Source organism: Salvelinus namaycush, chromosome 3 (assembly GCF_016432855.1).
Source record: "Salvelinus namaycush isolate Seneca chromosome 3, SaNama_1.0, whole genome shotgun sequence".
Classification (NCBI taxonomy): domain Eukaryota; kingdom Metazoa; phylum Chordata; class Actinopteri; order Salmoniformes; family Salmonidae; genus Salvelinus; species Salvelinus namaycush.
In genome coordinates this window covers 91,799,641-91,814,748 of record NC_052309.1, presented here as the reverse complement: position 1 = coordinate 91,814,748, position 15,108 = coordinate 91,799,641, and the positions used below count along the sequence as shown (strand labels likewise).

At 43.2% G+C, this 15,108-nt stretch overlaps 1 protein-coding gene across 2 annotated transcripts; it reads right to left on the bottom strand.

Annotated features, from left to right (window-relative positions):
- Positions 1-760: 760 nt before the first annotated feature.
- On the bottom strand, positions 761-14,839 carry LOC120042519 (protein rogdi homolog). 2 transcript variants are annotated; one of them, XM_038987364.1, is made up of 11 exons: positions 14,676-14,839; positions 13,406-13,477; positions 11,817-11,899; positions 10,793-10,847; positions 9,136-9,216; positions 8,268-8,363; positions 7,070-7,168; positions 6,769-6,882; positions 3,588-3,637; positions 1,956-2,082; positions 761-1,512 (listed from the first exon to the last, which is right to left on the bottom strand). In XM_038987364.1, exons 1-11 carry the CDS (start codon positions 14,748-14,750, stop codon positions 1,471-1,473), a joined length of 894 nt encoding a protein of 297 aa, XP_038843292.1. In that variant the 5' UTR covers positions 14,751-14,839; the 3' UTR covers positions 761-1,470. The 2 variants fall into 2 exon arrangements, with proteins under 2 accessions (XP_038843292.1, XP_038843282.1); XM_038987354.1 differs by having other exon boundaries at positions 761-2,082.
- Between the last annotated feature and the right edge of the window lie 269 nt (positions 14,840-15,108).

The following is a 15,108-nucleotide window of genomic DNA, read 5'->3' as shown; positions in this document are numbered from 1 at the left end:
ATACAACAGGGAGGTCCAAGTTGGTACTATACAACAGGGAGGTCCAAGTTGGTACTATACAACAGGGAGGTCCAAGTTGGTACTATACAACAGGGAGGTCCAAGTTGGTACTATACAACAGGGAGGTCCAAGTTGGTACTATACAACAGGGAGGTCCAAGTTGGTACTATACAACAGGGAGGTCCAAGTTGGTACTATACAACAGGGAGGTCCAAGTTGGTACTATACAACAAGGAGGTCCAAGTTGGTACTATACAACAGGGAGGTCCAAGTTGGTACTATACAACAGGGAGGTCCAAGTTGGTACTATACAACAAGGAGGTCCAAGTTAGTACTATACAACAAGGAGGTCCAAGTTAGTACTATACAACAAAATACAGATGACGCACAGAGAGATACATGCACCCAATCCTAAATCAACCCCTGTCCCTACTTGTCTAGATCAGAATGCAGTGTTTCCCCTATATTCATTCCCATAGACTTCCAGTCATGCAGTGTTTCCCCTATATTCATTCCCATAGACTTCCAGTCATGCAGTGTTTCCCCTATATTCATTCCCATAGACTTCCAGTCATGCAGTGTTTCCCCTATATTCATTCCCATAGACTTCCAGTCATGCAGTGTTTCCCCTATATTCATTCCCATAGACTTCCAGTCATGCAGTGTTTCCCCTATATTCATTCCCATAGACTTCCAGTCATGCAGTGTTTCCCCTATATTCATTCCCATAGACTTCCAGTCATGCAGTGTTTCCCCTATATTCATTCCCATAGACTTCCAGTCATGCAGTGTTTCCCCTATATTCATTCCCATAGACTTCCAGTCATTGCGCTAACGACCCCCAACTAGGGGAAACACTGAATGTATTGGATAGATATAGCAATATGGTAGTAGCTCCACCATATTGCTTAGTCCTATACTTTCTCACGAGTAGGGAGTGTAGTCTAGAGGTTAGGGTCTAGGGGTTGATTTGGGACTGAATTAAAGCAGCTGTAACACATGGATGGGCCCTAAACCCTGGAATACTAAACACTGGTAATGTATATGGACTTTGATCCGGCTGTTCTCCTGTAAATTATACAAACAAAACCCACTTCAAATCAGACAATATTTTCAAGACATCCCTTTTATCTGGGTTGGTTGGTGTGAAGGATTTGGACAGAACAGCTAAGCATTCTGATGGTCAGCTAGCTGCAGGAGGTTAGAACACCTAGGCATTCTGACGGTCAGTTAGCTGCAGGAGGTCAGCTAGCTGCAGGAGGTCAGCTAGCTGCAGGAGGTCAGCTAGCTGCAGGAGGTTAGAACACCTAGGCATTCTGACGGTCAGCTAGCTGCAGGAGGTTAGAACACCTAGGCATTCTGACGGTCAGCTAGCTGCAGGAGGTTAGAACACCTAGGCATTCTGACGGTCAGCTAGCTGCAGGAGGTTACAACACCCAGGCATTCTGACGGTCAGCTAGCTGCAGGAGGTTAGAACGGTCGGTAGTTCCAGAAACTAGAGAAGACGGAAATCTAGGAGGAGGAGGAGGAAGAAGAGGAGGAAAATCCAGTTAATGTGTCATAGTAAGCCAATAAAATCAAGGCTTTATAATATAGGTCACAAAACAAGTGCCTTGGCTTGGTGTTGTACGTAGGCTTTCAGTTAGACGGTTTTCTGGGACATACGGCACAACTTCTCTACTTCTCAGTCGATTTAGACTCGTTTCCAATGAGCACTTTTTCATACCATTTACAACTTTTTCACATAAGCAAAACAGCTCTCCCTGTCTTCTCTTTTCTGAGTCTGACATTTATTTAGTTACGGACACACTTGGAACAAGGTGAATCATCTACTTCATACCAGCTGACCCAGCCTGAATCTATGCCAATACCGCAGCTACTCATTCACTTCCGTGTATTCTGTGGACCAATGGAGTGTTGTGAGAAAGTGTCCTGCTGCCACAGACGTCCCCCACCTTGTCCTTGAGCTGCTGACAGAGCTGCAGTGAGATGGTGAAGAAGACCAGCGTGTTGTTGAGCCAGGGGACAACACACTCCACCTTGTGAACCTGGCTCACCTCAAACTTAGCATTGTTCAGCTCACTGGGGGAGACAGCAGGGAAAGAGTTCAACAATAAAACAACAGCAGTTGGATGTATTGGAAATGGCACTGTGTGTGTGAAAGTATTCAGAAATGGGAGGACCCGGGGTAGACCCAACAAGCATCATTTACTATGCTGCTGACTAGTGACAAAAATATATTTTTAAAAACGGTAGTTAGTATTGTTAGAGACACACTAATATCTTCACATCAACAAGATATGAACGGACATGAAAAGATCCTGTGTGTATTGACCACAGACAGCTCCATCTAAACATGATCTAAAGCGTTAGTGACTGACATGATCTAAAGTGTTAGTGACTGACATGATGTGAAGCGTTAGTGACTGACATGATGTGAAGCGTTAGTGACTGACATGATGTAAAGCGTTAGTGACTGACATGATGTAAAGCGTTAGTGACTGACATGATGTAAAGCGTTAGTGACTGACATGATGTGAAGCGTTAGTGACTGACATGATGTGAAGCGTTAGTGACTGACATGATGTGAAGCGTTAGTGACTGACATGATGTGAAGCGTTAGTGACTGACATGATGTGAAGCGTTAGTGACTGACATGATGTGAAGCGTTAGTGACTGACATGATGTGAAGCGTTAGTGACTGACATGATGTGAAGCGTTAGTGACTGACATGATGTGAAGCGTTAGTGACTGACATGATGTAAAGCGTTAGTGACTGACATGATGTGAAGCGTTAGTGACTGACATGATGTGAAGCGTTAGTGACTGACATGATGTGAAGCGTTAGTGACTGACATGATGTGAAGCGTTAGTGACTGACATGATGTGAAGCGTTAGTGACTGACATGATGTAAAGTGTTAGTGACTGATATGATCTAAAGGGTTAGTGACTGATATGATGTAAAGTGTTAGTGACTGATATGATCTAAAGGGTTAGTGACTGACATGATCTAAAGTGTTAGTGACTGACATGATCTAAAGGGTTAGTGACTGACATGATCTAAAGTGTTAGTGACTGACATGATGTGAAGCGTTAGTGACTGACAGGATGTGAAGCGTTAGTGACTGACATGATGTAAAGTGTTAGTGACTGACATGATCTAAAGCGTTAGTGACTGACATGATCTAAAGCGTTAGTGACTGACATGATCTAAAGCGTTAGTGACTGACATGATCTAAAGCGTTAGTGACTGACATGATCTAAAGCGTTAGTGACTGACATGATCTAAAGTGTTAGTGACTGACATGATGTAAAGCGTTAGTGACTGACATGATGTAAAGTGTTAGTGACTGACATGGTGTGAAGCGTTAGTGACTGACATGGTGTGAAGCGTTAGTGACTGACATGGTGTGAAGCGTTAGTGACTGACATGGTGTGAAGCGTTAGTGACTGACATGATGTGAAGCGTTAGTGACTGACATGATCTAAAGGGTTAGTGACTGACAGGATGTGAAGCGTTAGTGACTGACATGATGTAAAGTGTTAGTGACTGACAGGATGTGAAGCGTTATCTAACAGAACTTACAACATGGCTCCAGGGTTGTGTAACACAGAGCTTCCAGATGGCCTGAAGTTCTGTTGAAAAACCACAGGGAGACAAACTGATGCATCTTCACAATACCACATGATTACAGAACTAACAGCTGTGATCTTGTTGTCTCAGGGCTGGATTCAGTGAGTGACAGAACTAACAGCTGTGATCTTGTTGTGAAGGTTGTCTCAGGGTTGGATTCAGTGAGTGACAGAACTACAGCTGTGATCTTGTTGTGAAGGTTGTCTCAGGGCTGGATTCAGTGAGTGACAGAACTAACAGGTGTGATCTTGTTGTGAAAGTTGTCTCAGGGCTGGATTCAGTGAGTGACAGAACTAACAGCTGTGATCTTGTTGTGAAAGTTGTCTCAGGGCTGGATTCAGTGAGTGACAGAACTACAGCTGTGATCTTGTTGTCTCAGGGCTGGATTCAGTGAGTGACAGAACTAACAGGTGTGATCTTGTTGTGAAAGTTGTCTCAGGGCTGGATTCAGTGAGTGACAGAACTAACAGCTGTGATCTTGTTGTGAAGGTTGTCTCAGGGTTGGATTCAGTGAGTGACAGAACTACAGCTGTGATCTTGTTGTGAAGGTTGTCTCAGGGCTGGATTCAGTGAGTGACAGAACTAACAGCTGTGATCTTGTTGTCTCGGGGCTGGATTCAGTGAGTGACAGAACTAACAGGTGTGATCTTGTTGTCTCAGGGCTGGATTCAGTGAGTGACAGAACTAACAGCTGTGATCTTGGTGTGAAAGTTGTCTCGGGGCTGGATTCAGTGAGTGACAGAACTAACAGCTGTGATCTTGGTGTGAAAGTTGTCTCAGGGCTGGATTCAGTGAGTGACAGAACTAACAGCTGTGATCTTGTTGTGAAGGTTGTCTCAGGGCTGGATTCAGTGAGTGACAGAACTAACAGCTGTGATCTTGTTGTGAAGGTTGTCTCAGGGCTGGATTCAGTGAGTGACAGAACTAACAGCTGTGATCTTGTTGTGAAAGTTGTCTCAGGGCTGGATTCAGTGAGTGACAGAACTAACAGCTGTGATCTTGTTGTCTCAGGGCTGGATTCAGTGAGTGACAGAACTAACAGCTGTGATCTTGTTGTCTCAGGGCTGGATTCAGTGAGTGACACAACTAACAGCTGTGATCTTGTTGTGAAAGTTGTCTCAGGGCTGGATTCAGTGAGTGACAGAACTAACAGCTGTGATCTTGTTGTCTCGGGGCTGGATTCAGTGAGTGACAGAACTAACAGCTGTGATCTTGGTGTGAAAGTTGTCTCAGGGCTGGATTCAGTGAGTGACAGAACTAACAGCTGTGATCTTGTTGTGAAGGTTGTCTCAGGGCTGGATTCAGTGAGTGACAGAACTAACAGCTGTGATCTTGTTGTGAAGGTTGTCTCAGGGCTGGATTCAGTGAGTGACAGAACTAACAGCTGTGATCTTGTTGTGAAGGTTGTCTCAGGGCTGGATTCAGTGAGTGACAGAACTACAGCTGTGATCTTGTTGTGAAAGTTGTCTCAGGGCTGGATTCAGTGAGTGACAGAACTAACAGCTGTGATCTTGTTGTGAAGGTTGTCTCAGGGCTGGATTCAGTGAGTGACAGAACTAACAGCTGTGATCTTGTTGTCTCGGGGCTGGATTCAGTGAGTGACAGAACTAACAGCTGTGATCTTGTTGTGAAAGTTGTCTCAGGGCTGGATTCAGTGAGTGACAGAACTAACAGCTGTGATCTTGTTGTGAAGGTTGTCTCAGGGCTGGATTCAGTGAGTGACAGAACTAACAGCTGTGATCTTGTTGTCTCAGGGCTGGATTCAGTGAGTGACACAACTAACAGCTGTGATCTTGTTGTGAAAGTTGTCTCAGGGCTGGATTCAGTGAGTGACAGAACTAACAGCTGTGATCTTGTTGTCTCAGGGCTGGATTCAGTGAGTGACACAACTAACAGCTGTGATCTTGTTGTCTCAGGGCTGGATTCAGTGAGTGACAGAACTAACAGCTGTGATCTTGTTGTCTCGGGGCTGGATTCAGTGAGTGACAGAACTAACAGCTGTGATCTTGTTGTCTCGGGGCTGGATTCAGTGAGTGACAGAACTAACAGGTGTGATCTTGTTGTGAAAGTTGTCTCGGGGCTGGATTCAGTGAGTGACAGAACTAACAGCTGTGATCTTGTTGTCTCGGGGCTGGATTCAGTGAGTGACAGAACTAACAGCTGTGATCTTGGTGTGAAAGTTGTCTCGGGGCTGGATTCAGTGAGTGACAGAACTAACAGCTGTGATCTTGTTGTCTCGGGGCTGGATTCAGTGAGTGACAGAACTAACAGCTGTGATCTTGGTGTGAAAGTTGTCTCGGGGCTGGATTCAGTGAGTGACAGAACTAACAGCTGTGATCTTGTTGTGAAGGTTGTCTCAGGGCTGGATTCAGTGAGTGACAGAACTAACAGCTGTGATCTTGTTGTGAAGGTTGTCTCAGGGCTGGATTCAGTGAGTGACAGAACTAACAGCTGTGATCTTGTTGTGAAGGTTGTCTCAGGGCTGGATTCAGTGAGTGACAGAACTAACAGCTGTGATCTTGGTGTGAAAGTTGTCTCAGGGCTGGATTCAGTGAGTGACAGAACTAACAGCTGTGATCTTGTTGTCTCAGGGCTGGATTCAGTGAGTGACAGAACTAACAGCTGTGATCTTGTTGTGAAGGTTGTCTCAGGGCTGGATTCAGTGAGTGACAGAACTACAGCTGTGATCTTGTTGTCTCAGGGCTGGATTCAGTGAGTGACAGAACTAACAGCTGTGATCTTGTTGTGAAGGTTGTCTCAGGGCTGGATTCAGTGAGTGACAGAACTACAGCTGTGATCTTGTTGTGAAAGTTGTCTCAGGGCTGGATTCAGTGAGTGACAGAACTAACAGGTGTGATCTTGTTGTCTCAGGGCTGGATTCAGTGAGTGACAGAACTAACAGCTGTGATCTTGTTGTCTCAGGGCTGGATTCAGTGAGTGACAGAACTAACAGGTGTGATCTTGTTGTCTCAGGACTGGATTCAGTGAGTGACACAACTAACAGCTGTGATCTTGGTGTGAAAGTTGTCTCGGGGCTGGATTCAGTGAGTGACAGAACTAACAGCTGTGATCTTGTTGTGAAAGTTGTCTCGGGGCTGGATTTGAGCCGCAGACTGTGAATGTGAGTGTGTACCTTGGTGGTGTTGGGCTGCATTGCGTGCAGCTGGTAGACAGTCAGACACAGCTTACTCAGGTTGATATAGAAGTTCACCATCACATCGCCTGGCATTGGAGGAGTGAACATTTTCTGGGGAGAGGGGGGGGGGGAAGGAAGAGAGAGAGAGAGAGAGAGAGAGAGAGGGAGGGAGAGAGAGAGAGGGGGAGAAGGAGAAAGAAAAAGAGAGAGGGAGAGAGAGTCATTGTGATGTAAATTACATACAGTAGACGGCGAGACCAGTTTCTCTGCTATGACCTATGACCTATGGCAGACTCACCATGAGGCCGCTGGTGGCCAGCTCCGGCAGGGTCATGGCTGCCGGAGTGGTGAGGCGGTTACGAGCCCTGGTCAGCTGGAGCATCACCGCGTCCATCAGCTACAACAACGACATCATCAACAACAGTGATCAACTAGGAACAAATACAACCTGAGATATAGAGGACATGATCTGGTGAAGAGATGCACTCTGGGATGGAAAAGTTGTTCTAGGTAATGAACAGGTACATGGTGGAGCAAAGTTGTAGTCTAATGATGTGTAGTGTATACTAATGGGGTGTGTAGTGTATACTAATGATGTGTAGTGTATACTAATGATGTGTAGTGAATTCTAATGATGTGTAGACTAATGATGTGTAGTGAATTCTAATGATGTGTAGACTAATGATGTGTAGCGTAGACTGATGGTGTGTAGCGTAGACTGATGGTGTGTAGCGTAGACTAATGGTGTGTAGCGTAGACTAATGGTGTGTAGCGTAGACTGATGGTGTGTAGCGTAGACTGATGGTGTGTAGCGTAGACTGATGGTGTGTAGCGTAGACTGATGGTGTGTAGCGTAGACTGATGGTGTGTAGCGTAGACTGATGGTGTGTAGCGTAGACTGATGGTGTGTAGCGTAGACTGATGGTGTGTAGCGTAGACTGATGGTGTGTAGCGTAGACTGATGGTGTGTAGCGTAGACTGATGGTGTGTAGCGTAGACTGATGGTGTGTAGCGTAGACTGATGGTGTGTAGCGTAGACTGATGGTGTGTAGCGTAGACTGATGGTGTGTAGCGTAGACTGATGGTGTGTAGCGTAGACTGATGGTGTGTAGCGTAGACTGATGGTGTGTAGCGTAGACTAATGGTGTGTAGCGTAGACTAATGGTGTGTAGCGTAGACTAATGGTGTGTAGCGTAGACTAATGGTGTGTAGCGTAGACTAATGGTGTGTAGCGTAGACTAATGGTGTGTAGCGTAGACTAATGGTGTGTAGCGTAGACTAATGGTGTGTAGCGTAGACTAATGGTGTGTAGTGTAGACATAGAAAATAGAGGAAAACCACTTCCCTGATAGCTCTGTTATATCTGTTAGCTCCGCTATGACACAGAAAGCAGTTTATTTCTGACAGTAATTATCAGTGTTTTCCCTGGTGGAAACTAACCTCATTACCCTCAGCTCCAGTCTTAAAGTGGTAGCTGTGTGTGTGTGTGTTCCTACCTTGTTGACCTCAGCCCCAGTCTTAAAGTGGTAGCTCTCATCTCTACCACTCAGCAGCTGCAGAGCCTGATTCACATGGTTCCTAGCATCCTGGATCTGAGGGAGAGACAGGGACAGAGTCAGTATTATTAGATCCGAGACAGGGACAGAGTCAGTATTATTAGATCCGAGACAGGGACAGAGTCAGTATTATTAGATCCGAGACAGGGACAGAGTCAGTATTATTAGATCCGAGACAGGGACAGAGTCAGTATTATTAGATCCGAGACAGGGACAGAGTCAGTATTATTAGATCCGAGACAGGGACAGAGTCAGTATTATTAGATCCGAGACAGGGACAGAGTCAGTATTATTAGATCCGAGACAGGGACAGAGTCAGTATTATTAGATCTGAGGGACAGAGTCAGTATTATTAGATCTGAGGGACAGAGTCAGTATTATTAGGTCTGAGGGACAGAGTCAGTATTATTAGATCTGAGGGAATTTAGGAATGTGGCCAGGTTGGGTATTTCACCATGACACCGGGGTGTACACCCCTACTCTGACATAAAATGCTATGGGATTTTGAATGACCACAGAGAGTCAGGACACTCATTTTAACGTCCCATCTGGAAGACGGCGCCCTACGCAGGGCAATGTCCCCAAACGTAATCAAGGTTTGAAATTATTATGTTTTAGTCTAATATTCTATCTGTTTAGGCTTCTTGCGGTCAATTTGCAATCTATAAATATTTGTTTTATTATGTTCTGACCCACAATCATAATCTTTTAAGAAAAAGTTGTGACTGAATCTAGTTGAGGATCCTTGGTTGAGAGGCATTTCACTGTTCTTGTGCACATGACAACTTGAAACCCCCTCCTACAGTACCTGTTGTAATTTCCACTGCTTATCATCCCTGAATGTGAAATGCATCACATGGTTGCTTTTAGCAGTTTTCAGATTGATGTCCTGTGAAGACAAAGGGTGAACATTACAGAACCTGACATAGTAACATGTTCTCTCTACTAAAACACATTACAGAACCTGACATAGTAACATGTTCTCTCTACTAAAACACATTACAGAACCTGACATAGTAACATGTTCTCTCTACTAAAACACATTACAGAACCTGACATTGTAACATGTTCTCTACTAAAACCACATTACAGAACCTGACATTGTAACATGTTCTCTACTAAAACACATTACAGAACCTGACATTGTAACATGTTCTCTACTAAAACACATTACAGAACCTGACATTGTAACATGTTCTCTACTAAAACACATTACAGAACCTGACATTGTAACATGTTCTCTACTAAAACACATTACAGAACCTGACATTGTAACATGTTCTCTACTAAAACCACATTACAGAACCTGACATTGTAACATGTTCTCTACTAAAACACATTACAGAACCTGACATTGTAACATGTTCTCTACTAAAACACATTACAGAACCTGACATTGTAACATGTTCTCTACTAAAACCACATTACAGAACCTGACATTGTAACATGTTCTCTACTAAAACACATTACAGAACCTGATATTGTAACATGTTCTCTACTAAAACCACATTACAGAACCTGACATTGTAACATGTTCTCTACTAAAACCACATTACAGAACCTGACATTGTAACATGTTCTCTACTAAAACACATTACAGAACCTGACATTGTAACATGTTCTCTACTAAAACACATTACAGAACCTGACATTGTAACATGTTCTCTACTAAAACACATTACAGAACCTGACATTGTAACATGTTCTCTACTAAAACACATTACAGAACCTGACATTGTAACATGTTCTCTACTAAAACCACATTACAGAACCTGACATTGTAACATGTTCTCTACTAAAACACATTACAGAACCTGATATTGTAACATGTTCTCTACTAAAACCACATTACAGAACCTGACATTGTAACATGTTCTCTACTAAAACCACATTACAGAACCTGACATTGTAACATGTTCTCTACTAAAACACATTACAGAACCTGACATTGTAACATGTTCTCTACTAAAACACATTACAGAACCTGACATTGTAACATGTTCTCTACTAAAACCCATTACAGAACCTGACATTGTAACATGTTCTCTACTAAAACCACATTACAGAACCTGACATTGTAACATGTTCTCTACTAAAACACATTACAGAACCTGATATTGTAACATGTTCTCTACTAAAACCACATTACAGAACCTGACATTGTAACATGTTCTCTACTAAAACCACATTACAGAACCTGACATTGTAACATGTTCTCTACTAAAACACATTACAGAACCTGACATTGTAACATGTTCTCTACTAAAACACATTACAGAACCTGACATTGTAACATGTTCTCTACTAAAACACATTACAGAACCTGACATTGTAACATGTTCTCTACTAAAACACATTACAGAACCTGACATTGTAACATGTTCTCTCTACTAAAACACAGTCAAACCCTGCCAGTCAGAATGTTGACAGAGAATAGTCTAGAACCAGAGAAAGGAGACACTCACAGCTTGAGTCAGGGCCTCTCCCTGTAGAGTCAGTACTCCTTTCACCTGGTCCATGCTGCGAAGACAAGACAGCAGGACTCACAAGACTGTCATAACGACAGTGTGGAAGTCCCAGATAGAACCCTATCCCCTACACACTACACTACTGTTGACCTGAGTCCTATGTCATAATGTCACCTTGTCATAGACTCAAGTCCCAGCAGATTAGAAACGTGTGGTTGATGGTGTCTGTAAACAGAAGGTTGTGTAATGGATAAACAAGCCCTCCACTATAACAAATGTTAACAGACAGGAGTTTTCCCTCAACCAAGACACATACAGTACAGCCATGGACCTGAAGCACACACACACACACTAACAGATGAGATGTTGGGACTGGCTTCTGAACTTTAAATAGGTGTAACAAGGCATCAGCCTATTTTCGTGCTCTATAGATTGAATCACATTACCCCCCCAAAAAGACCATTAGAAAATAACTTGCTTTGGTTATGCATGTTGTGTGAGAATTTTAATATATTTTTTTTATTTGACCTTTATTTAACTAGGCAAGGCAGTTAAGAACAAATTCTTATTTACATTGACGGTCTAGGAACAGTGGGTTAACTGCCTTGTTCAGGGGCAGAATGACAGATTTTTACATTGTCAGCTCTGGGATTTGATCTTGCAACCTTTCGGTTACTGGCCCAACGGTTACTGGCCCAACGCTCTAACCACTAGGCTACCTGCCGCCCCCAGAAGGATTGTAAAGGTAAATAACATAATCCGACATGTGTTTCTAATCTATGTCATGTGTTAACAACAGGTCTTCGTTAGGCTGGACTAGATGGGGTTTCTTATAATGTACATTATATTCATGTTTTCTGTCTTACATTGTCTATTGTACTGCTATGAATCAAGGAGACACATTTTATGTTTTTAAAATGGCTAACAAAAGAATCAAAGTCACTAACTCAACCAATCAATCAAATCACCCAACTGATCAATTAACCAACCAAATCAACGAATGAATCCCTCCAAATCTTACGTTGAGCTGCCCAGGATGAAGTTCTCCTGTTTCAGTTGGCTCTCCAGTCCTGGGGTGGGAATGGAGAACCTCCTGGATGCCTCCTGGTGACATAAACATAGTACACAATCTAGTTATATAGTACACAATCTAGTTATATAGTACACAATCTAGTTATATAGTACACAATCTAGTTATATAGTACACAATCTAGTTATATAGTACACAATCTAGTTATATAGTACACAATCTAGTTATATAGTACACAATCTAGTTATATAGACACAATCTATACTGAACAAAAATATAAACTCAACATGTAAAGTGTTGGTCCCATGTTTCATGAGCTGAAATAAAAGATCCCAGAAATGTTCCATACGCACAAAAAAAGTATTTCTCTCAAATTTTGTGCACAAACTTGTTTACATCCCTGTCAGTGAGCATTTCTCCTTTGCCAAGATAATCCATCCATCTGACAGGTGTGGCATATCAAGAAGCTGATTAAACAGCATAACCATTACACAGGTGCACCTTGTGCTGGGGACAATAAAAGGCCACTAAAATGTGCAGTTTTGTCACAACACAATGCCACAGATGTCTCAAGTTGAGGGAGCGTGCAATTGGCATGCTGACTGCAGGAATGTTCACCAGAGATGTTGCCATAAAAGTGAATGTTCATTCCTCTACTATAAGCCACCTCCAACCTCATTTTAGAGCATTTGGCAGTGTGTCCAACTGGCCTCACAACCGCAGACCACGTGTATGGCATTGTGTGGGCGAGAGGTTTGCTGATATCAACGTTGTGAACAGAGTGCCCCATGGTGACAGTGGGGTTATGGTATGGGCAGGCATAATCTATGGACAACGAACACAATTGCATTTTATCGATGGCAATTTGAATGCAGAAAAATACAGTGGCGAGATCCTGAGGCCCATTAGAGGTATGTGAGACCAGCAGATGCATATCTGTATTCCCAGTCATGTGAAATCCATAGATTAGGGCCTAATAAATTCATTTAAATTGACTGATTCCTCATATGAACTGTAACTCTGTCAAATCAGTTAAATTGCTGCATGTTGCGTTAATATTTTGGTTCAGTGTAGTAAACCTGTACACAATCTAGTTACAGCATTGTAAATATCTCCATCAATAATTCAATAAAATGTCTTGAGAAGCGTGAGTACAAATAGCAATCAACTCTGACAACAGTACACCGAAATCAAACAGCACTTGAAGAATTTAGTTACACAACAACCTAGCCAAAGTTGAAATGTCTCGGGAATGCATTTGTTCTACATGGTTTACCATTAGTCATGATAATCTCCTGTTAAAGGACCCTCCTCTATGGCTATGGGGTCAGTGTACCACAGCTAGGTCCAACCCAATATTGACAACTCAGTAGTGTTAAGACACCATTGTCTCGTATTGTGATCGGAGCTCTTTGATCCTATGGAGCCAATACTTAGTTGTTGGGTGAAGTTGATCCTAGACGCTGATCTCGGATCAGTTTGGGATTTTCCCCTACTAACGGTAAGGTTAGGATAGGGAGAGAGGAAGCTGATCTTAGATCTGTACCAAAGAGAAACTTCACCCCAGAGCTAATATTTACCTTCAGTATATCCTGGAGCTGCTTCAAAACAGCATGGACCTCCTCTTTCAGCAACCAGTTAAACTCCTCCTCCTGAGGGGAAGGAAGGGAGGGAGGGAGAGAACGAGAGAGGAGACAAACAAGATAGTTATTGTGGTGGTCAGCAGAGATAGGCTTATTCTGTTCTAGAATGATCACATTATCATGGTTCCAATTAGAATTCCACTGGTGTTCTGAGAATGCTGTGGTTCTACTTCCCAGAATGCAGGAATCATAGCATTACAATGATTCACTCTAATTCTATGGTAGAAATGTCATCTGACAGGAAGCAACAGAGGCATGTTGCTCTACATACATACCAGTACCTTTAAGAGACCTGCTTCTGTATACTAGCTAGCTATATAGAAAGCCCTGCATATATCTTCTCTCTCACTGGGGAGTTCTTGGATGAAGCCCACCCTTGAGGACTGAATGTGACGCCTGACACCTATGGATCTATAGGTCGAGCTGTGAACAGAAGCCTAGATATATGGGGTTGGCAGGGCAGCGGTGACCTCACCCATCAAAGGCTGTAAATGTGACAATCATTCAATGTGACTATTATGAGGACTTGGCTCATACTGTATATCACGTTGTCATTGACAACCAGCAGAACAGAGCTTGCCGACAAGGCAGCAGAGCAGTTTTATTCTTGGCACTGTCAGGCGCTACGGCAGTGAGTGTACAAAACATTAAGGACACCTTCCTAATACTGAGTCGTACAGGGATGCTGGCCCATGTTGACTCCAATGCTTGGTGGTGGAACATTCTTTATAAACACAGGAAACTGTTGAGTGTGGAAAACCCCAGCAGCTTTGCAGTTCTTGACACAAACCGGTGCACCTGGTACCTACTACCATACCCCTTCAAAAGGCACTTCAATCTTTTGTCTTGCCCGTTCACCCTCTGAATGGCACACATACACAATCCATGTGTCAAGTCTTAAAAATCCTTATTTAACCTGTCTCAGTCCTCCCCTTCGTCTACGCCAGTTGAAGAGGATTTAATAAGTGACAAGAGATCATAGCTTTCACCTGGTCAGTCTATGTCATGGACAGAGCAGGTGTCCTTAATGTCCCTTTTAATCACGCAAGAAGATCGCATGACAAAATATACACCCATAATAATAACAATCAATAGTTGGCTAGCAAAAAAGCTAGCTAGACGTCGGTGAATAACTAGCTAGCCAAGGTTAACCCATTTATGTTGTTAGCTAGCTTGTCATGATCCCGATCCTTCCAGTATTGCTTACCAAAACAGCCCTCTCGGCTTGGCTTGGCCCCGACATCTTTGGTAGTTCAGATAAAGATCTTTGAGGATTGAGCATTCCCGCAGGCAGACTGGTCCACCAAGTATGTAAACCAGAAGATCTTCAACCCGTCTTCTTCTAGGGTTGTGTTTACGTTCAGTCACACGTTAACAATTCATCTTGGCCCCGCCCCCTAATCCCTTCTTTGGGAATGTAATTGCGTCACATTAAACCATTTTCCGCAGCAGGCCATGAAAAGCGGAAGAGAGTGGTTGGAGCAGGCAGTTCTTACTATACCTCAGTGAAAGGCAGCAGGCCCCTAAGCTTTTCTCCCTCGGTCGACGTCAAAACACTACACTACTGTTTAATCAAGTACTGATTGCAATCTATATCAACTGAATTGGATCTGTGTTCCCTTGTGAAAAAAATATGTTCA